General features: G+C 38.2%; 6 protein-coding genes and 6 non-coding genes across 14 annotated transcripts; 6 read left to right on the top strand and 6 right to left on the bottom strand.

The window, feature by feature from the left end:
• Positions 1 to 894: 894 nt before the first annotated feature.
• K04H4.9 lies at positions 895 to 1045 on the bottom strand. Its single transcript, NR_052611.1, has one exon. It is a non-coding gene; the product is annotated as an Unclassified non-coding RNA K04H4.9 (non-coding RNA).
• A 33-nt stretch (positions 1046 to 1078) lies between these two features.
• Positions 1079 to 1252, top strand: K04H4.8. The gene has a single exon (NR_052610.1). It is a non-coding gene; the product is annotated as an Unclassified non-coding RNA K04H4.8 (non-coding RNA).
• Positions 1253 to 1617: 365 nt separating this feature from the next.
• emb-9 (Collagen alpha-1(IV) chain) lies at positions 1618 to 9184 on the top strand (the record flags this gene model as incomplete). Of its 2 annotated transcripts, NM_001027491.7 has the most annotated exons (12): positions 1618 to 1734; positions 2009 to 2175; positions 2585 to 2736; positions 3142 to 3544; positions 3602 to 3726; positions 3771 to 4625; positions 4682 to 4936; positions 5030 to 5272; positions 5327 to 6187; positions 6277 to 7549; positions 7608 to 8389; positions 8807 to 9184. In NM_001027491.7, 12 exons carry the CDS (start codon positions 1667 to 1669, stop codon positions 8900 to 8902), a joined length of 5280 nt encoding a protein of 1759 aa, NP_001022662.2. The 2 variants fall into 2 exon arrangements, with proteins under 2 accessions (NP_001022662.2, NP_001022663.1); NM_001027492.6 differs by lacking the exons at positions 4682 to 4936; positions 5030 to 5272 and having other exon boundaries at positions 1667 to 1734; positions 3771 to 4352; positions 8807 to 8902.
• A 1637-nt stretch (positions 9185 to 10821) lies between these two features.
• On the top strand, positions 10822 to 10882 carry C40H1.12. The gene has a single exon (NR_052609.1). It is a non-coding gene; the product is annotated as an Unclassified non-coding RNA C40H1.12 (non-coding RNA).
• Positions 10822 to 10882, bottom strand: C40H1.13. Its single transcript, NR_052608.1, has one exon. It is a non-coding gene; the product is annotated as an Unclassified non-coding RNA C40H1.13 (non-coding RNA).
• Positions 10883 to 11790: 908 nt separating this feature from the next.
• On the top strand, positions 11791 to 13796 carry elo-4 (Putative fatty acid elongase 4). Its single transcript, NM_066655.6, has 5 exons — positions 11791 to 11887; positions 11934 to 12046; positions 12295 to 12407; positions 12453 to 12666; positions 13392 to 13796. The coding sequence occupies exons 1-5, from the start codon at positions 11799 to 11801 to the stop codon at positions 13736 to 13738; spliced, it is 876 nt and encodes a 291-aa protein (NP_499056.1). The 5' UTR covers positions 11791 to 11798; the 3' UTR covers positions 13739 to 13796.
• Positions 11850 to 11999, bottom strand: C40H1.10. Its single transcript, NR_052607.1, has one exon. It is a non-coding gene; the product is annotated as an Unclassified non-coding RNA C40H1.10 (non-coding RNA).
• ufc-1 (Ubiquitin-fold modifier-conjugating enzyme 1) lies at positions 13742 to 14551 on the bottom strand (the record flags this gene model as incomplete). Its single annotated transcript, NM_066654.8, has 4 exons — positions 13742 to 14031; positions 14077 to 14236; positions 14342 to 14406; positions 14456 to 14551. The coding sequence occupies 4 exons, from the start codon at positions 14549 to 14551 to the stop codon at positions 13864 to 13866; spliced, it is 489 nt and encodes a 162-aa protein (NP_499055.1). The 3' UTR covers positions 13742 to 13863.
• Positions 14552 to 14716: 165 nt separating this feature from the next.
• On the top strand, positions 14717 to 14859 carry C40H1.11. The gene has a single exon (NR_052606.1). It is a non-coding gene; the product is annotated as an Unclassified non-coding RNA C40H1.11 (non-coding RNA).
• A 277-nt stretch (positions 14860 to 15136) lies between these two features.
• ttr-5 (Transthyretin-like protein 5) lies at positions 15137 to 15749 on the bottom strand. The gene is made up of 4 exons (NM_066653.4): positions 15604 to 15749; positions 15422 to 15558; positions 15320 to 15376; positions 15137 to 15271 (listed from the first exon to the last, which is right to left on the bottom strand). The coding sequence occupies exons 1-4, from the start codon at positions 15746 to 15748 to the stop codon at positions 15191 to 15193; spliced, it is 420 nt and encodes a 139-aa protein (NP_499054.1). The 5' UTR covers position 15749; the 3' UTR covers positions 15137 to 15190.
• Positions 15750 to 16698: 949 nt separating this feature from the next.
• On the top strand, positions 16699 to 18758 carry cepr-104.1 (CEntrosomal Protein Related; the record flags this gene model as incomplete). Its single annotated transcript, NM_066652.1, has 6 exons — positions 16699 to 16859; positions 16977 to 17550; positions 17602 to 17735; positions 17790 to 17910; positions 17952 to 18253; positions 18536 to 18758. The coding sequence occupies 6 exons, from the start codon at positions 16699 to 16701 to the stop codon at positions 18756 to 18758; spliced, it is 1515 nt and encodes a 504-aa protein (NP_499053.1).
• A 263-nt stretch (positions 18759 to 19021) lies between these two features.
• On the bottom strand, positions 19022 to 21041 carry C40H1.7 (the record flags this gene model as incomplete). 2 transcript variants are annotated; one of them, NM_066651.7, is made up of 9 exons in its annotated part: positions 19022 to 19268; positions 19324 to 19499; positions 19548 to 19700; positions 19953 to 20085; positions 20130 to 20247; positions 20295 to 20359; positions 20612 to 20733; positions 20777 to 20849; positions 20896 to 21041. In NM_066651.7, 9 exons carry the CDS (start codon positions 20985 to 20987, stop codon positions 19073 to 19075), a joined length of 1128 nt encoding a protein of 375 aa, NP_499052.3. The 2 variants fall into 2 exon arrangements, with proteins under 2 accessions (NP_499052.3, NP_001334210.1); NM_001347285.1 differs by lacking the exons at positions 19324 to 19499; positions 19548 to 19700; positions 19953 to 20085; ... (3 more) ...; positions 20777 to 20849; positions 20896 to 21041 and having other exon boundaries at positions 19073 to 19219.
• Position 21042: the final 1 nt, after the last annotated feature.

Raw genomic sequence — 21042 nt, 5'->3', positions numbered from 1 at the left:
GAATTTCAATTTCAACAGAAACCAAATATTTTTGTGATATTTTTTGCTGGCTTCAAGCTGATTTGGTTCAGATCTTTTTCCGATTCTCGAATCATTAATATCCCATTTTCTAACGAGGAAAATATAATTCAGATTTGGCGAAATCTTAGCTTGTTTTTGAAGCTGCATTTTTTTTTATTTTCTGAAATCAAATATTTCTAATGTTTAAAAAAACGTTAAGATCTGAAAAAAACAAGTTTTTACCGAATTTTTTTACGTCACTAAATGCTTTAAAAATTCAACAAAATGAAAGTTCATTGAAAACAATGTATGCAAAAATTGAAGAACTACAATTGCTGTTTGTTTTCCCTGTAACCCGTAGAAATTGCAGCGTTTTCTTTTTGAGAAAATTGCAAAACCAAGCGTTTTAAGCTCTAAAAATATAAAAGACTAGAGAAACTTCTGGACCTACCACATAAAAAATGAATGTCAATTCTCCAGAATTAGCATGTAGAGCATGTTGAAGCTCCGTGTCAATTTTACTATAAAAACAATTTATCTGAAATTGCGCGATTCTGAATTGCCGTTTCAGAAATTACTTACGAATACCATTTTTTCCCTATTAGAAATGTACCTCCAACTTCAATACTTTAACCGCATGGGTACACACTGTGTGTACTACACAGTTTTCAAAAAAAAAAACAACACAACTTCCAGAATTTCTTGAACTTTATTTTCTTTTTCAAAACATTTTCCACACTTTCCGGTCACTTGTTTCCATTTCAACTTTTTTCTTAACTTGAACAATTTGCTCGAACTTCAACTGTAGTTTCCAGCTGTCTGTCGATCAGGTCTGGTGTCCGTGTCATCTAAAGACATGGCACACACACACAGGCAACCAAACCGAACAGGCCATTCTCCAGATGTTTAGTAAAAAAATGACAAAGTGCGATTCTCTCCATTTTTATTATAAATCGTTCTTTTCCATTCTTCCTCCCCTTCTCTTTTAGTTTTGCAACACATCAAGGTTTGTGTCGTTGCTTGGGCCGGCTGTTGGACGCTCTCGGAGCGCGCCTCTGGATGATTGAAAAGACACCGTGTGTAATGTGTAATGCTCTTTCATTTTATCATTGAATTTTCTAACTTTTATCCTTATTTTACTGGAATTAATCGCCGTCTGGAATTTTTCAGAACATGAACGAAACTAATCAATTGTAGCGCAATATTTTCTTATGACATATAAAAATGCAGAAAAAAGAGAATCCGGCTGTATGTCTTCAAATTAATCATTTTTTCTATGGCTCACTAAGAATTCAAAACCGTGGTTTCATTCCTGCCAGTTAGAACTAAACTAGACTTATTTTAATCTGATGGTTGGAGATTTTGATTGTTTTTTTTTTAAATATATTTTGAAATTAAATTTCTCATTCAACTCTCCTTTTCGGTGACATCACGGTAATCACCAGAAAATTAAAATTAAAGTTTGCAGTCAAAACTTCAAAAACCTTAAAAATTGAACTACTTTTCATTTTAAGCGTATCTGACATAACATCAAGTGCAATGTTCTTAAATTTCCTCAATACTTTATTTCTTCTATGTATTTTTATTTTCTCGTTGCTTACATAATATAATTTTCAGAACGACACCAATCTTTGGGTAACGAGAAGTCGATCGCCGTGACTGGAAGATGTCACGCTTATCGCTTCTCGGCTTGACGGCAGCCGTAGTGCTACTGTCGTCGTTCTGTCAAGATAGGTGAGTTGTTTTAAAAAAATTTGAATGTGAAAAAAAAACTATATAAAACTTTAAATTCATTCGAAACTATAAAACAAACTTGGTTCGAACTTTCAGAAAAATGAATGAATAAGAAACAAATATTTTTTGAAAGTTTCAGCGGCAATTTCTAAAAAAATAAATAATCAAGAAAAGGCCCTAAAATGTGCATTACTGATCTGGCTAAAGTCCCCCTGCCCTCACCTTGCCTGAAATGATTATCTATAATTTATCCCATTGCAATTTTTAATTTCAGGATACATGTGGATGCTGCCGCCGCATGCAAGGGATGTGCTCCACCATGTGTTTGCCCAGGAACCAAAGGAGAACGTGGTAATCCAGGATTTGGTGGTGAACCAGGACATCCTGGAGCACCAGGACAAGATGGACCAGAAGGAGCACCAGGAGCTCCAGGAATGTTTGGTGAGTTTTTAAGTTTAAATTAGAAATATTTTACAAAAAAAAGACCTAAATGGTTTGCTGAAAATATCAACAAAAAAAAACACCGATTTGAAAAAATTAATTAAATAGAAACACAAAAATAAAAATAAAAACAATTTTTAATATTGAATTCATGTTACACTGGTAATCGTATATCAAAATGATAAGCTAAAAAAAATAACTAAATGCATTTTTTATAATTCTGAAGAAATGTATTTTCACTATTTATTACGGTAATACCAAAATCTTTGAAAATTCGATTGAATGCACTTTTTTCTATTGAAAACTATTTAAAGAAGACGTTTTAACCTTTTTTAAATAGTAAGTTCTTACACTGAAAAAGATCTTAAAAATATCAAAAATCTTAAAAATAAAAAATTCCATATTTCAGGAGCCGAAGGAGATTTTGGAGATATGGGATCTAAGGGAGCTCGTGGAGATCGTGGTCTTCCTGGATCGCCAGGTCATCCAGGTCTTCAAGGACTTGACGGATTACCAGGACTGAAAGGAGAAGAAGGAATTCCAGGATGCAATGGAACAGATGTAAGTGACCTTTCCAAAAGTGATATATGTAATATTATTCATTTGTCAGATGTTGTTAGTGTCTTGAGGTTTTTTTTGAGTTTTAAGCTCCTTCGAGTCCAGCGGTGAAACAGAAAACAGAAAAAGTGAGAGATAGATAGATGCAGTGCTTTTTATGTGTATAGAGCATCGGGATGTGTAATGACTCATCTTGCATCTTTTTCTCAAGTGTCGCGGTCCCCACACATTGACTAATTGCACTATAATTATTGACCAGAGGAAACTGAAAAAAACTGAAGATAGTGATTTTTATAAACATTTTCTGGAAAAAAAATCCTCCTAAAAATTAATTGGAATAATCAATTTTACAACAAAAATAGTTATAATTTTCAATAACTGGAAGCAAAATAAAAACAAAACTTTCAGGGTTTCCCTGGAATGCCCGGACTTGCTGGACCTCCAGGGCAATCTGGACAAAACGGAAACCCTGGACGACCAGGACTCTCCGGACCACCAGGAGAAGGAGGTGTCAATTCACAAGGACGCAAAGGAGTTAAAGGAGAATCTGGAAGATCAGGAGTTCCAGGTCTTCCAGGAAACTCTGGTTATCCTGGATTGAAAGGAGCAAAGGGAGATCCAGGACCGTACGGTCTTCCCGGATTCCCCGGAGTTTCTGGATTGAAGGGAAGAATGGGAGTGAGAACTTCTGGTGTTAAGGGAGAGAAGGGTTTGCCTGGACCACCAGGACCACCAGGACAACCGGGATCTTATCCATGGGCTTCAAAGCCAATTGAGATGGAAGTCTTGCAAGGACCTGTCGGACCAGCTGGTTGGTTTTTTTTAATTTTAAATAATTAAAAACTATATAAGAAGTTTACCATTTCAGGAGTGAAAGGAGAAAAGGGACGTGATGGACCAGTAGGACCACCAGGAATGCTCGGACTTGACGGACCACCAGGATATCCTGGATTAAAGGGACAGAAGGGAGATTTGGGAGATGCTGGACAACGTGTAAGTATTTGCCCTAATAAAAAACTTAAGTTTTTATTTTGCAGGGTAAACGTGGAAAGGACGGAGTTCCAGGAAATTATGGAGAAAAGGGATCCCAAGGAGAACAAGGACTTGGAGGAACTCCAGGATACCCAGGAACTAAGGGAGGGGCTGGAGAACCAGGATACCCAGGAAGACCAGGTTTCGAAGGAGACTGTGGACCGGAAGGACCACTTGGAGAAGGAACTGGTGAGGCTGGACCACATGGAGCTCAAGGATTCGACGGAGTTCAAGGAGGCAAAGGATTGCCAGGACATGATGGTCTCCCAGGACCAGTAGGTCCAAGAGGTCCAGTTGGAGCTCCAGGAGCCCCAGGACAGCCCGGTATCGATGGAATGCCAGGATACACCGAAAAAGGAGATAGAGGAGAGGACGGTTACCCAGGATTCGCTGGCGAACCAGGACTCCCAGGAGAACCAGGAGATTGTGGTTATCCAGGAGAGGATGGTCTTCCAGGATACGATATTCAAGGACCACCTGGACTTGACGGACAATCCGGAAGAGATGGATTCCCTGGTATTCCAGGAGACATCGGAGATCCAGGTTATTCTGGAGAAAAGGGATTCCCAGGAACTGGAGTTAACAAAGTTGGACCACCAGGAATGACCGGTTTGCCAGGAGAGCCAGGAATGCCAGGACGTATTGGAGTTGACGGTTATCCAGGACCACCAGGAAACAATGGAGAAAGAGGAGAAGACTGTGGATATTGTCCAGATGGTGTTCCAGGAAATGCTGGAGATCCAGGATTCCCCGGAATGAATGGATATCCAGGACCACCAGGACCTAATGGTGATCATGGAGACTGCGGAATGCCAGGAGCTCCAGGAAAGCCAGGATCCGCTGGATCAGATGGACTTTCAGTAAGTTTGCAGTCGTTAGTAAAGTTGCTGATTAAACACAAATTCGGTTTTTACAGGGATCACCAGGACTTCCAGGAATTCCAGGCTACCCAGGAATGAAGGGAGAAGCCGGAGAGATCGTTGGACCAATGGAAAACCCAGCTGGAATTCCAGGTCTTAAGGGAGATCATGGTCTTCCAGGACTACCAGGACGACCAGGAAGTGACGGACTCCCTGGTTACCCAGGAGGACCAGGACAAAATGGATTCCCAGGACTCCAAGGTGAACCAGGTCTTGCTGGAATTGATGGGAAGAGAGGACGTCAAGGATCTGTGAGTTATATATTTCAAGGATAATTTAAGCTTCTAATTAAGCTCATGATTTTTTAAACATTAAAAAACATTATAAACTATTTCAATTTTCAGCTCGGAATCCCAGGACTTCAAGGACCACCTGGAGACTCTTTCCCAGGACAGCCAGGAACACCTGGTTACAAGGGAGAACGAGGTGCTGATGGTCTTCCAGGACTTCCAGGAGCTCAAGGACCACGGGGAATTCCAGCACCATTGAGAATTGTCAATCAAGTTGCTGGACAACCAGGTGTTGACGGCATGCCAGGTCTTCCAGGAGATAGAGGAGCTGATGGTCTTCCAGGACTCCCAGGACCGGTAAGTGTTTTATTTTTGATTATTTCTATTTCTGAAATAAATTTTAAATTTCAGGTTGGACCAGACGGATACCCAGGAACACCAGGAGAGCGCGGTATGGATGGTCTTCCAGGATTCCCAGGACTCCATGGAGAGCCTGGAATGCGTGGACAGCAAGGAGAAGTTGGTTTCAACGGAATTGATGGGGACTGTGGAGAGCCAGGTCTTGACGGATACCCCGGAGCACCAGGAGCTCCAGGAGCTCCAGGAGAGACTGGATTTGGCTTCCCAGGACAAGTCGGATACCCAGGACCAAATGGAGATGCTGGGGCAGCTGGACTTCCAGGACCAGACGGCTACCCAGGAAGAGACGGTCTTCCAGGAACTCCTGGATACCCAGGAGAAGCAGGAATGAACGGACAAGATGGAGCCCCAGGACAGCCAGGATCTCGTGGAGAGTCTGGACTTGTTGGAATTGATGGAAAGAAAGGACGCGATGGAACCCCAGGAACACGTGGACAAGACGGTGGACCGGGATATTCCGGAGAGGCTGGAGCCCCAGGACAAAATGGAATGGATGGATACCCAGGAGCACCAGGAGATCAAGGATATCCAGGATCCCCAGGGCAAGACGGATACCCAGGGCCAAGTGGAATTCCAGGAGAGGACGGTCTTGTCGGATTCCCAGGACTTCGTGGTGAACACGGAGACAATGGTCTTCCAGGATTGGAGGGAGAATGCGGAGAGGAAGGATCCAGAGGACTTGATGGTGTTCCAGGTTACCCAGGAGAACACGGAACCGACGGGCTACCAGGGCTTCCAGGAGCTGATGGTCAACCAGGTTTTGTTGGAGAAGCCGGAGAGCCAGGTACACCAGGATACAGAGGTCAGCCAGGAGAACCAGGAAACCTCGCATATCCAGGACAGCCAGGAGATGTAAGTTTTAATAGATTATAACAAACCTGAAATCTCACCACTGATCGAACCTACTTTATGTGATTCCTTGATTAATTGAAAAATTTAAGGTTGGATACCCAGGACCAGATGGACCACCAGGTCTTCCAGGACAAGACGGCCTTCCAGGACTGAATGGTGAACGAGGAGACAATGGAGATAGTTATCCAGGAAACCCAGGATTGAGCGGCCAACCAGGAGATGCTGGATATGACGGACTTGATGGAGTCCCAGGACCACCAGGATACCCAGGAATCACTGGGATGCCAGGGCTCAAGGGAGAATCTGGACTTCCAGGACTTCCAGGACGTCAAGGAAATGACGGCATTCCAGGTCAACCAGGACTTGAAGGAGAATGTGGTGAAGATGGGTTCCCAGGATCTCCAGGGCAACCAGGTTATCCTGGGCAGCAAGGACGTGAAGGAGAGAAGGGATATCCAGGAATTCCAGGAGAAAATGGTCTCCCTGGTCTTCGTGGACAAGACGGCCAGCCAGGTCTCAAGGGAGAAAATGGTTTGGATGGTCAGCCAGGTTATCCAGGATCCGCAGGACAATTGGGAACTCCAGGAGACGTTGGATATCCAGGAGCACCTGGAGAAAATGGAGACAACGGAAATCAGGGACGTGATGGACAACCTGGACTTCGTGGAGAATCAGGTCAGCCAGGACAGCCAGGATTGCCAGGAAGAGATGGTCAGCCAGGACCAGTTGGACCACCAGGAGACGATGGATACCCAGGAGCACCCGGACAAGACATATATGGCCCACCAGGTCAAGCTGGACAAGATGGCTACCCAGGACTTGATGGACTCCCAGGAGCCCCAGGACTTAATGGAGAACCAGGATCTCCAGGACAATACGGAATGCCAGGTCTTCCAGGAGGCCCAGGAGAATCAGGACTACCAGGATATCCAGGAGAACGTGGTCTTCCCGGACTCGACGGAAAGCGCGGTCATGATGGACTCCCAGGAGCACCAGGTGTACCAGGAGTTGAGGGAGTTCCAGGACTTGAAGGAGATTGTGGAGAAGACGGTTATCCAGGAGCTCCAGGAGCCCCAGGAAGCAACGGATATCCAGGAGAGCGTGGTCTTCCAGGTGTCCCAGGACAACAAGGACGATCTGGTGACAACGGTTATCCAGGAGCACCAGGACAACCTGGAATCAAGGGACCACGTGGAGATGATGGATTCCCAGGACGCGACGGACTCGACGGACTTCCAGGTCGACCAGGACGTGAAGGATTGCCCGGACCAATGGCTATGGCAGTTAGAAACCCGCCAGGCCAACCAGGAGAAAATGGTTATCCAGGAGAGAAGGGATACCCAGGACTTCCAGGAGATAACGGTGAGTTAACATATTTTAAGATATTCTAAATTAAAATTCAATTGAAAATATTTTCCAGGACTTTCCGGACCACCAGGAAAAGCCGGATACCCAGGAGCTCCAGGAACAGACGGCTATCCAGGACCACCAGGTCTTTCAGGAATGCCTGGACACGGTGGAGATCAAGGATTCCAAGGAGCTGCTGGACGTACTGGTAATCCAGGACTTCCAGGTACTCCAGGATACCCAGGATCACCAGGAGGATGGGCACCAAGTCGAGGATTCACTTTTGCCAAGCACTCTCAGACTACCGCAGTACCACAGTGCCCACCAGGAGCTTCTCAACTTTGGGAAGGATATTCTCTTCTTTACGTTCAAGGAAACGGTCGTGCCAGTGGACAAGATCTTGGTCAACCAGGATCTTGCCTCTCCAAATTCAACACAATGCCATTCATGTTCTGTAATATGAACAGCGTCTGCCACGTTTCCAGCCGTAACGATTACTCGTTCTGGTTGTCAACTGACGAGCCAATGACACCAATGATGAATCCAGTCACCGGAACAGCAATTCGTCCATACATTTCTCGTTGTGCCGTCTGTGAAGTTCCAACTCAAATCATCGCAGTTCACTCTCAAGACACATCAGTTCCACAATGTCCACAAGGATGGTCGGGTATGTGGACCGGATATTCCTTTGTCATGCACACTGCCGCTGGAGCCGAAGGAACTGGACAAAGTCTTCAATCGCCTGGTTCCTGTCTCGAAGAGTTCCGTGCCGTTCCATTCATTGAGTGCCACGGAAGAGGAACATGCAATTATTATGCCACCAATCACGGATTCTGGCTTTCCATCGTTGATCAGGTAAATTTTGAATTATTTTGGAATGGGGTTGGCTGCAATTCTACAAAATGACCATAACCTCGAAATATAGAAAAATAGTTATAACTTGATTTATCTGAAAATAATATTTATTTAAGCTGAAACATTCTAGAAAATTTTCAAAAATGGTCTGAAAGTTGTCAATGGTCGAATTATAGAACTATCGAGGTATAAAGCTTTGTTGTTTGAAAATCGGCAATTTCCAGACTTTTGTAATACTTAAAAAAAAAATTTTTCGGATTTTCAGCTGAAATAGATGCTATTTACATATAAATCAATCTATTTTCTTTATTTGGAACGAACGGCATGGTGCCATATGTTGTTTTATAGAAAGTAGAATTGCCCAAAATTGCGGCAAAAAATAAAATATTACTTCACAAAATAATTGAATAATTCCAGGACAAGCAATTCCGTAAACCAATGTCACAGACACTCAAAGCTGGAGGACTTAAAGATCGTGTATCCAGATGCCAAGTGTGTCTCAAGAACCGATAATCATCCCAATCATCACTCGCTTTTTACTATTTATCAAGTTCTACTTAAATCTTTCTTTATATTTTCTCTCTATTAAATATCAACCATTTTCTATGCTTTTTACAATGTTTCTTCAACAAAAAATCTTCCATACTAACAAAACTGCCAAAAGAGAGCAAGTTCTGTGTGATACGAATTACTCCTGCCCCCTTTGAAAACAAGATTCTGTTATTTTATTGTATTTCCCTAATGTTCGTAATCTGAAAATAAAAATTTATTTGATTTGAATAAAATTTTTGAACTAAAATTATGATATATTTTAGTTTATCAAAAAAAAATTCAGAACAACTGGAATTTTTTGAATTATTTGGAGAACGACTGCAAATTAGAAAAATATTGGCACAATGGAAGATTTCGGCTACAAAAACATGATTTTTATGATAAATTTTAAATCTCCATAAAAAATGTTGAAAGTTTTTTGTAAAGTCTTATTACAAAATCCTCTTTGGACACTTTTTGAGGTTATACGTTCAAAGTACTCAGAACAGTTAGTCCTCCGATAAGATAACGAATTTGATAATCATATCTTTTACAATTTTAAGCCACTTAAAGTTTCAAATCTTCGTGTAAACTTTCCTCTGTTTCGCGTCTCAAAGATCGCAATCTTCCATGTTTTTCTCCTCATATTCATCCCATATCCTCTCCTTCTTCTCACAATTATCCCCCAAAAACGCGTCGCTTCTCCTCCAAATCCATTTGTATTCTCCTTGTCTTATCCCTCCTTCCTTCCAATGAACAGCAATTTGTTGCGGATGCAAGTTCTCGATAACATGCGCAAAGATATATATGCAACTGGTTTGTATAACCTATATATGCTTGTATAAATTCTCGAAGACATTGCTGAACCAAGTTGTTGTTGTCGCCCAACTACTATTCCTTAAATCTTGTTCTTTGGAAAACTTATCTTTTGATTATAAATTTCCAATAAACAAATTAAGCGAACTTAACTAACCGTTTTTTTTTTGCAAAGTAGCAGCTCTTAGCTTGAAACTCTTAAAAAACACTTGAAAACTTCTACTCTGCTGTTTCCGCAACGAAATTCATCCTCGCAACGTGATAACTAGATTCTTTTTGGATCTCTGATGAAGCTAAGAAGCCATGCAAGAATGCCGGTTTCTTTAAATTCTCGTTGATACACTCATTGTCATGTCACCCCGCCGCAATCATTTTGCCGTTGAAAACAGGAAGAGGCGAAGAAAGAAATGAGAATTGACCGTCACAGATCTTTCCACTTTTCTCGGCATTTTCCAGTTTTGGTTGGTTCACAAAACAAAGTGTTACACGATTTAGATAAATCGGGACATTGGAAAAGTTTTCAAGTTAGCTATATGTTCCTGGAGAAAGTTTTTGATTGTTTTTTTACCAAGCGATTTAGCCTTTGTCCACGGACAAATTATAGAATTTCTACTTTTCCTTGAAGTAAAATAAGCTTTTGGCACATTACAACTCTATCCGTATCTTTAAAGAAATTTTAATTTTAACATGTTGAACTTTAAATTTGTCAGCAAAAAACTCGAGATTGTCATATTCATTTTTTTTCATATTAGAATTATAATTGTTTTTAAAATCCGAGTTTCATAACGAGAGATGTCACAATAATAAAAAATTATGGAGGTTCGAAATCTTCTAAAAAAAAGCTTTTGGCAAAACTTCAGCAATCATATCCGTAATTTTTTCATAATTAATTTTTTAATAGTTTTTTTAATTTTCAATTAAAAAGCTATAATTTTTTTAATGTTTCACTGTCATAGTTCACTAAACTAGTCCTCTTACATATCCAATAAGTTTTCTTCAAAGATCGTCCTCCCGGCAGTATTCACTTTCTGTTTTTCCGCTTCCTGCGTCTCTAACCTTCATCCTCCCGAACATTTTTGAACGGTCAGTAATTTTTATCCGTTTTCCGCTTATATCCAATGACGCGAAACTGTCATCCGACCACCTTTCAACGTCTTCTGGACACTCTCCTGAGAGACTTTCCGAAAATTCTTTGGAATACACTTTGTATCGTGTCGGCGCCTATACTAATCTCGTTCTCTCTTCTCGTAATACGGTTGGTTATTGACGTAAGAAATGTTCCTCTGACTTTTGTTTTTCTGGTGTCTTACTCTAATGCGTTTTCTTGTTTAATCCCAATTTGTTAGCATAGGTCTCCAGAATAACTAGCGTTAAATTTTCAACTTTTCCAACGGAAAATATAACTAGATAAAGTTTCCTTGCTAGAACTGAAAGGAGGAGTATGAGGAAATTGTTAAGAGCCATTTCTCACAGTTAGTTAGGTGAATCCAAATACTTTAAAAATTTTACAAAACTATAATTTACAGATTAATTTTAATTTAATTAATTGATTTTATGACAATTCCCATCTTCAAACAAACTTTGTTTTGACCGTGGTCAAAGATTATCCCATTTTTTTTGTGTCGATTTGAGTTTGGCTTAGACTCTGAGCTTTATCGAAATTGGGCTTATCTTGGGCACAACAACCGAATACATATTTTTGGGCAAGACTTTGTTTTAAATTCCGATTCGGTTTTCGTAATTTTTTGTACTTTCTTAAATCTAAATTATTAAATTTTTATCTGATCATAGATACTGTCCCTTTTCAAAAAAAAATTCTTTATCAGATTTGTAGTCGTGATAATTTATCGCTCTCGTTAAAATTTTTAAAAAGTTTCGTATCGTTCTGTGTATTTGTTTTGTTTTCTGTTAATTCTTTTTTGCTTTTTTACTTTTCAAAATCACGTATTTTTTCTTTTTTATTTAAATATTTTATTTGAACATTTAAAATTTTAAAGTTTTTGGCATTGACGTGTAAAGTTGAAAAAAGACAAATTTAAAATTTAAACATTCAGTTCCAAAAATGGAGCTTGCCGAGTTCTGGAATGATCTCAACACCTTCACCATCTACGGACCGAATCACACAGATATGACCACAAAATACAAATATTCGTGAGTTTTCGAATAAGGAATTTCAATCGAAATTCTCAAATTTCAGATATCACTTCCCAGGTGAACAGGTGGCGGATCCGCAGTATTGGACGATTTTATTCCAGAAATATTGGTATCATTCGATCACAATATCAGTTCTTTATTTCATTTTAATTAAGGGTTCGTTTGTAAGAAATGCGATCTCGCCACGAATGAAACATTTTCAAATTAAAACCGCGAAAAAAGGTGTGCGCCTTTAGGCAGTACAGTAGCCACATTTTCTCCATTGAAAACCGTTTTTTCCCACAAATAACTAGCACATTTGTAGAATTGGTTACTGTACATTCAAAGACCAACACTTTTTCGCGTAGAGATCGCGGCGAGACCTGAGTGAAAATTCGCAAAATTACGATAGCATCTATTTTCAGTGATTCAAAAGTTTATGGAGAATCGAAAACCATTCACTTTGAAATACCCATTGATTCTTTGGAATGGAGCTCTTGCAGCATTCAGTATAATTGCCACATTGCGGTTCTCTATTGTAAGTTGAAATTTATTAGCTTCCTTATTCATATCCGATGTTCAGGATCCTCTACGATCACTATATGCTGAAGGATTCTACAAAACTCTGTGCTATTCGTGTAATCCAACTGATGTGGCTGCATTTTGGAGCTTTGCATTCGCTCTTTCCAAGATTGTTGAACTTGGAGACACTATGTTCATTATTTTGAGAAAACGGCCATTGATCTTTTTACACTACTATCATCATGCAGCAGTGTTAATCTACACTGTCCATTCTGGTATGCAAATGTGATTTCATTACGAGTTTTTGCGAATTTTCCATTCAAAATACTCTCATCACGAACGAACTATTTTTCTATTGCCCAGGCGTGATATATTGCGATTTTGAGCCGAAAATACGGTACTCGGTCTCGACACGACCAAGTTTTGTTGAATGTAAAAATGTGCGCGCCTTTAACAATTACTGTAATTTCAAACTTCCATTTCGGCAGAATGTAAATCGATTTTTCCAACTTTTTATTTCTAATTGTTAAAATTAAACGATTGTTATTGTTAAATTAGAATTTAAAAATAAAAAAAATTAATTTTTATCGAAAAACGGAAAAATCAATGAAAACTCCGCAATAACAGAAGTTTAAGATTACAGTACTCATTAACATATTTTGCTTATCGATTTGAAAAGTAGTTTTCCGATAAAAAACCATTCATTCATTAAAAAAAACAATTCGAACAATAAAACCTGATTTATTTTACCAAATCGAAAGATAATTCTGAAAAATCGATAAAAATTCCGCAATAACGGAAGTTTAAGACTACAGTACTTTTTAAAAACTTGCACCTGTTTTATTTTAAAAAAATTGTCGCGTCGAGACCCGGTGGCACAAAAACAAAACAAAATTTAGCATATACGCACAATGTTGTCCGTCGAGAATATTTTAACGTGGAAAATCGCAAATTTCGCAAATGAATATAATGTGATTCTCAGGAAAAATTGAATTTCTAGGTGCCGAGCATACTGCAGCTGGTCGTTTCTACATCCTAATGAACTACTTCGCACATTCTCTCATGTATACTTACTACACAGTTTCTGCCATGGGATACAGATTACCGAAATGGGTATCAATGACTGTCACAACTGTTCAAACAACTCAAATGTTAGCTGGAGTCGGAATAACTTGGATGGTGTACAAAGTGAAAACTGAATACAAGCTTCCTTGTCAACAATCCGTAGCCAATTTGTATCTCGCATTCGTCATCTATGTCACATTTGCCATTCTTTTCATTCAATTCTTCGTCAAGGCATACATTATCAAGTCGTCGAAGAAGTCGAAATCGGTGAAGAACGAATAAAAATACTTGTACTTTTTTAGTCTTTTTCTTATTCACAAAATAAATAATTTAAATATTTATAATGCAATAGTTATTTTGTAATTAATAAAATAACTGAATTATTCAGTTTTCAAAGAAAAAGATGGTCAGGCTTTTGGTTGAATTAATCCTTTTTCAATTAAATCGGGAATCTCAACAGCCATCCATGGTCCCAATCCGAGAGCGAAAGCGTGAGCGATTCCGAACTTTGGAGTATTGCGAGCCCAAAGAGGCTTGAAATGTTCCGAGAGACAGATTTTTCCACCGCGGTACATCTGGAATAATTTTACTGTTTTGTGAGGAAGAAAATTTTAACAAACTTTTGCAGTCTTTCCATCTAACTCAGGAAGAGCGATTTCTGGTGCCGTGACTGGGTACGTGATTGGAATATCGAATTCAACGTCAAACTCGTACTTGACCATGTTATGGAAGTACCAACATTTTCCGAACCATTTGGTGCCTCGTTCATTGGATTCCAGTCTGTAAAATATTTACTGAACAACTATATTTCCCAGAATAAATATTTCCGCTTATGCCAAGATTTCGTCGTATTTTTCAAAAAAACTTTATTAAAAGAAAACGTACTGGAACCAATCCCGATCGCAATCTTTGTTGTTTTGAACAGCAGCGATAATTGCCTCGTACTCTTCCTGGAAACTTTGCAATTAAGGAGTTTTTAGAAAAATATTAAATTCTCACCTTCAGCCTTTCGATCCACAAATCTCCATCTCTCGGGCTAGCCTTTGTTTTACAAAGCGGAATCGCTTTTAAACTAGATTTCGTGGCATCATCCATCTGCAATATATTATTATATTGATTAAATTAAAAATTGAATCGGGGAATATGCGAAGACTCATTGAAATTCAGTTTTTTTGAAGAGAATATTATATTTCAAAGTATTTAGATGCGTTTTTCCATTCTCTCACAATTCTATGCTTTAAATAACGTCAATATTTATAACTTTAAAAAAGAAAAAAGAAGACACAATAAAAAAGAATGCGTGTTGGCCAGTTTGTGCATTCCGACGTGGTGGTGTTTGCGGACATTACACCAAGTGACGGTACGAAAATTGTTGGCCGTAGTAGATTACTGTCGATATTAAAAAAATTCAATTCAATATCCAGCACAAATTGGTGGTATTTATAAAATTTACAACGATAATCTTCTAGGAATGATTTTAAATATTTCAATGAGTTTTTTAAAATTCGAAATCACGGATAAAATGTGTTTTCGAGGATTGCAGTATCCCCTGTGATTCTTGCACTATAGGGAAAATATCTATATTTATTGCATTCCTGAATATTCCAGTTATACTTTATTTTTATAGAAAATAGGATCGAAATGTTTTCTCTGAAAAATTTGAAGTTGCAATCCAAAATTGTTATTTTAAAAAGATTTATTTCAAGAAAAAAGAGTATATATAAGTTGGTAAGTTTAGTGAAGACAGTCACGTCCTTCTCCTGGGAAAGATCCAGCAAGTTGAATGACTCCGGCATCGTAAATATTACGGACAGTCTGAAAATATTAATTTCAGTTTACTTCCAGTTTTTTTAATCTTCTTACCTTTCCCTTGTTGATGTAGCTATCTGGGATCTTGATAGTGAACTTGCGTTGGCAGGGCTGAAAATTCAATTATCTTAAAATGTAATAAAGTCATCCAGAAACCTTAATTCCATCATTGCAGTCATGGTAAATGTTAAGTTTTGGGTCGATTGGAGTCACTTCATCTTCGTGTCCAGAAATTTCAAAATCTCCGTTGCCATTGGTCTTTCCAGAAGCCATCAAATCATCGGCATCGATTCCTAGAAATAGACTTTTAGGAAATATTCAAAAAAGTTTTTGATTACCTCTATCATCATCATACAACTTGACCAAAACTCCAACAGCTGGTTTTCCATTGCAGATCAGTTTTCCACGTACTCCAGCCGATTGGGTATTTCCAATTAAAGCATAGCTTGAGGCAACAAGGCACAAAAGGATTATAAGCTTCATTCTGAAATTCTTTTGTTGAGAACAAAATGATAAAGTAAAAAAGGCCGGGATGGAAGAATGGAACCAACAAAGAACCAATAGCTATGCTCTCAGAAAACAACATGTTTACGAAATCTCAGGAAAAGATAAGAAAAAGAAGATAATTCGGAAAAAAAGAGAGATTTGTTGTTATATATCTTTTTGATAAAAAAAAAGCTTGACAGAAAAGTGTGGTTGTAGTCCACAAATTGTATTAGTTTCCATGGAAAATAAGTAGATTTAATCAATTTATATACACCTGTACGAGAAAATATACTAAGAGATGATCTGATTATTTGTTACCTCAAAGTATATCATTTTCAAAACAAATGGTGTATCAGACAATTGTAAACAAGTCAAACACCAACTAATTCATTAAAAAACATAAAAAACAAAAGTGACCTTTCAATTAGAATCAAACAAGTAGTCATACCTGGGAAACTCTAGCCAGGAAAACGTATCCGAAACTGTATGAAAAAAAATACAAAGAGAACAAACTCAATAAGATATGCCAAAGGTTGATGTCAACATTATGACCAAAACCTAAAAACAAACATCCGGCAAAGAGAAAGGTCAGAATAGGCATGTACGAAGGTAAATGGTTAACATGCAGGCTCTTAGGTAGACAGACCCACGATCATCATATTTCCCAACTAACATTCTTATTTACATGCCTGTTGCATGCCTTCCTTACGCCTGAAAGTGTTTAATTGAAGAATGTATTACTCAAAACACCTGCTTTCCTTTAACCTTCGATATAATTTTTGTTTAGTATATTTGTTTCTTTTCAACATTTCATTATTCTCCTTTCCATAGTAACACACCCAACAAAAAAAATGTAAAGAAAAGGGAATTATAGATTAGCTCCAAGCATCGTCCTTCTTTCCAAACTTTCTTCAAAATATTTTTTTACAACTATTATTCTTCCCCCAATGTCGTCATCTAGGAACTTTGATCTGGAGTACGACGATTACAAAGAACGACGGAATGCTGCTGGAATGGGAAGTCGTGCGAGCTCGAGGAATGGTGGAAGATTCAAGCCAATAGACAAAGAAAAAGAAAAAGAGAAGAAAGAGATTGGAGATTATGGATTGTAAGTACTTTTTTGATTTCTGGATTCATTGTCAGAAGTCAGTTGTATTAATAGCTTTCAAAATCCTAGACATCGTGCAGTTTTTCATGATCCGTTACCTCACTAGATACCTTGCAGACCCAAAAATGAGTATAAAATGCAAGGCTACGACGAACGGAGCTCAGATGTTGGAGCCGATCCATTGGCATCAGTCCGAACTCTCCGTAACAATCTCCGAGTCATGTCCCTTGAGCATCGTGACAAGGACGAACCTGTCAAATCACATTTGTGCCAATCAGCTTGTGATGATCTATCAAAAGCCGAGAAACAACTTGTCGATTTGAGTCACAAGAGAAGCGACGCAGTTGTCAGAGGAGACTCACGGCAGGCTGAACAGATAGCAAAGGATATGGATAGAGTGAAGTCTGATGCAATCAGAAATGCATATTCAGATTTAATGATGGAAGATGGAACTATGAAAGCATTTGGAGTCAATTCAAAATGGACACCTGATAAGAATCCAATGCCATCAGATGATTGGAAGCCAATGACACCTATGAAACCTAGGAAAAGAGCTGAAACACCAAAAGGAAGAAAAACTGAAAGTAGGCAAAGTAACAGAGGAAATAATGATAATGGAGATCAAAGAATGACGTCAAAGGCAACCACAAGATCCCCAGAACGGAGAGTTATTCCAACGGAACCATCAAAAGTAGACTGACATTAAAATAATAAATATTGGAAAAATAAAGTAACATTTCAGCCAAAAACAACTAGAAAAAATCAGCGCCTTTCAACTATCGGACACGTTCCAGAGGCAATTCCAGTAGTCGATACTCCGTTGCCAGGAGGATCCACAGTTCAGGATGATCCATATAAAATGCCAACATATGTGGGGTAAGGGAAGAGATCTAAATGTATATAAATTTCTACATATTTTCTAATTTCCAGAAGATGCCCACATTGTCAATTAACAGAGTCAGGTCTTGGTAGAGCAGGTGGAATGGAAAAACACTTTGCTAAATATTGCAAAGTTATGACAAGTTGCAAGTATTGTATGAAGTTGACAATGGTAGGCTCTTTTTCAGGTTTAAATCGTAAATTTCCATTTAGGTATCTCAACTCACTGATCACTTAATATATCGTTGTGAATTTCTCCAAGACACGATGGAAGCTTGTAATGACTGTGGATTAGCAATTGAGAAAGAAGATCAAAAACGTGGAGGAAGTCATCCAATGTGTCGTGGAAGACGTCCCCCGACAGGAGCACAATGGTGTCCTTTGTGCACAATTGCAGTGGAGGATAATGAAGAGAATTGGAGAGAACATTTATTAAATAATTGTTATAATAATCAACGGAGAGATGGTCCAGAAAAAGATCCATGGGAGATGAAACAAGAGCAAGAAGATATTTTGTATGTTTTTGTTTTATTAGTTTCTGTGGTGGTACTTTTCTGAAAATCAGGGCTTGAAATTAATTTCGAAATGAATAGTTTAGCGAGTATATGAAGTTATGTGGTCCGCTGAGCGTGATGTGCACCTATAAATAGTTTCACTTATTTCCCTATACTTTCATTTTTTGAAGCAATGAACAAAGTTTCCAAAAAATGCAAAGATTTTAAGAGTTTATTATTTTGTTATTTGAATGCAGAAAACATCCGTACTGACCCTACAACACCTTTAATCCAATTTTTCAGACTTGGAGCAAAAGAAAAGAAGAAGCGTGAAATGGAGGAAGAAGAGCGACTGAAAAAAGAAGCGGAAATAAGACGGCAACAGCAACAAGTTGTTGTGAATAATACAGGATATCCTGGAAAAATGATCGACGCCGATAAGTTGGTGGTGGCTCTTCAAGAGATTCAAGAACGCAAGAAAGCAGAGAAAAAGAAGAAATTGAAGGATATTGAGAAGGAGACTTGAATACTGTGTTTTTTCTACTGCAGTTAACTGTGGCAGTTCATTTCTTGGTTCTCTTGTCGTGTCAAAAAAAAAGAACTGATATCTGTGCTGTCAAATTAGTATAATTTGTTAAATGAAATACGGTAATTGGATCACGATTATTGATGAATTATCAATTTGCGAATTATTTATTTATCTATATCTCTGTCCCCCATTTATTGTATTTTCCAAATTTGTAGTACATTTTTCCTGAAAATGCAAACTTTTTAAAAGTTCCGATGTAATAATAAGAATATATTTTTATTGACAAATACTTGGTGTACATATTATGCTTTTTATAAAAATATTATTACAGCACCCAATATCACAATCAAAAGATCATAACTGAACGTCTTCCCATTTTTAACCGCACTCTCTGCAATTGGCCTGTAATCTTCCTTATTCTTCGGACATCCATCAGCTGACCATCTGTACAAGTCCATATTAAAATAATGTGCATGGTCGGCATTTGACAGGTTCTGCACCTGACTGCTGAAAAAATCAAACATTTTTGTTGATAGTTGCTGATAAGAAATGTTGCGAAAACCTGCAAAACGGTTGATCTGCTTGCTCGCAAATGACAAAAGAGTCGCCTTCACGCATATCATTGTTGTACCAAACTTCACTTCGTGGGTGATAAAGTGTTGTGTTATCAATATTATCAAAGAAAGGGAGACGTGGTGCATAGTCATGTGCGTGGATAATGTGGTAAGAATATGGAAACTGAAATATGAACTTTTAAACTTAGACGTTCTCTATTTATCTCGTTACGTTGGTACTATGCCACATTGCAAAATCATAATCTGTACATCTAGGACATCCAAATAAAATTACTTTCATATTGTAAGGAGAGCTCATTCCAGTTTGAGCAATGAATGCAGATGTAAGTAATGCAATTGATGCACCCATCGAGTACCCAGTTATCTGAAATTCTGGGGTTGAGGGGATTCACTTCAGGTGTTGAAAATGAAACGAAATGTTTTTAAGAATTCGTGATACTGAAACTTCACTTCCCAACATTTTAAAAGTTAAGGTTTAAATTAATAACAAGAACCGTACTTCGTGTGACGTCACACAACTCAAACCTTGACTTCCCGCAATATTCATGTTGTCGTGTTTATTGTACTGTCTTAAACTATACATCCATACTTAATAATTTTCAAACCCTTTACCCACCCATAACTGATAATCCGGATAGGCATCAATCAAATTTTGCAAATCTTCACCCAATCCACTATACCATAATGATTCAAAGTTGTCATTAAACTTCTTCGTAACTCTTCCAATATTTAGAAATGGGACTGTTCCACTGAAATTAATCTGATTTTAAGAGTAAAATATGTTAAAACCAACTTAAAATTTCCGATTTTCCACAAATCATAATATTGATGATCACCGTGTGATCCACGAACCGAGAGAACGATTACTTTTCGGTCGAAATCAATTCCAGTGTATCCAGAACAAGTTACATCTAAAACGAAGCAGTATGATTGAATTCCGAGAAAAATTTGGATTTACCTGAGAAAAGTGAGGAGCAGTTTGCCTCACGCCGTTTATAGACTTTCATAGAAGGAAGTTGGTTGCTGAAAATTCTTATTTTGAACATTGTCTTATTAGTTTTTATTTCAGTATTTTATTTTTTTAAATATATTTTTATCGAAAAATATAAACAATCGATTCAAATTACCCAACAACGAAAAGTTAGCAACTACAGTACACCTTAACGGCGCACGCTCCTTTGAATTTAAAAAAAAGCGATCGCTTCGAGACCGGGTACCGTATTTTCTTAGAAATTTGTTTTGCTTCTTGGCAATAAACTATTTTCCTAAACTCACTCAAGACATTTTTGTGGATTATCTGTCCCGGTTGCAGCTATAACAGGTAAAACTGTATTTCTGACAAAATCGTCGTCATAAGCATACTGTAGTGCTGGTACAGATGGACAATTTATTGGAAGCTAAAATTGTTTCTTATTACTTTTATTGGGCCCACAGACTTACATCAACTATCCTATTACATTTTGTCTCAATTGTTAACACATCAACTATGCATTGATTATTATCTAAACAAAATCTGAAAATCTTCAATCAAAACCTCGCAAACATCATTTGAAACTAACTGTCCTCCATCCTGTAAACACTGCCAACAAGTCTTAGCTGTAAGTCTCAGAAATAAATGAAGCAAAAGGTAAGCTGCAGGGGATGCTGTCATCTTTCAAAGAGTTTTACCTCGAGGTGAAATGAGCCATTCGATAAGGCGTGGACTT

The sequence above is a fragment of the Caenorhabditis elegans genome, chromosome III, assembly GCF_000002985.6.
Source record: "Caenorhabditis elegans chromosome III".
NCBI lineage: Eukaryota > Metazoa > Nematoda > Chromadorea > Rhabditida > Rhabditidae > Caenorhabditis > Caenorhabditis elegans.
This window is presented reverse-complemented; position numbering and strand designations above follow the sequence as displayed.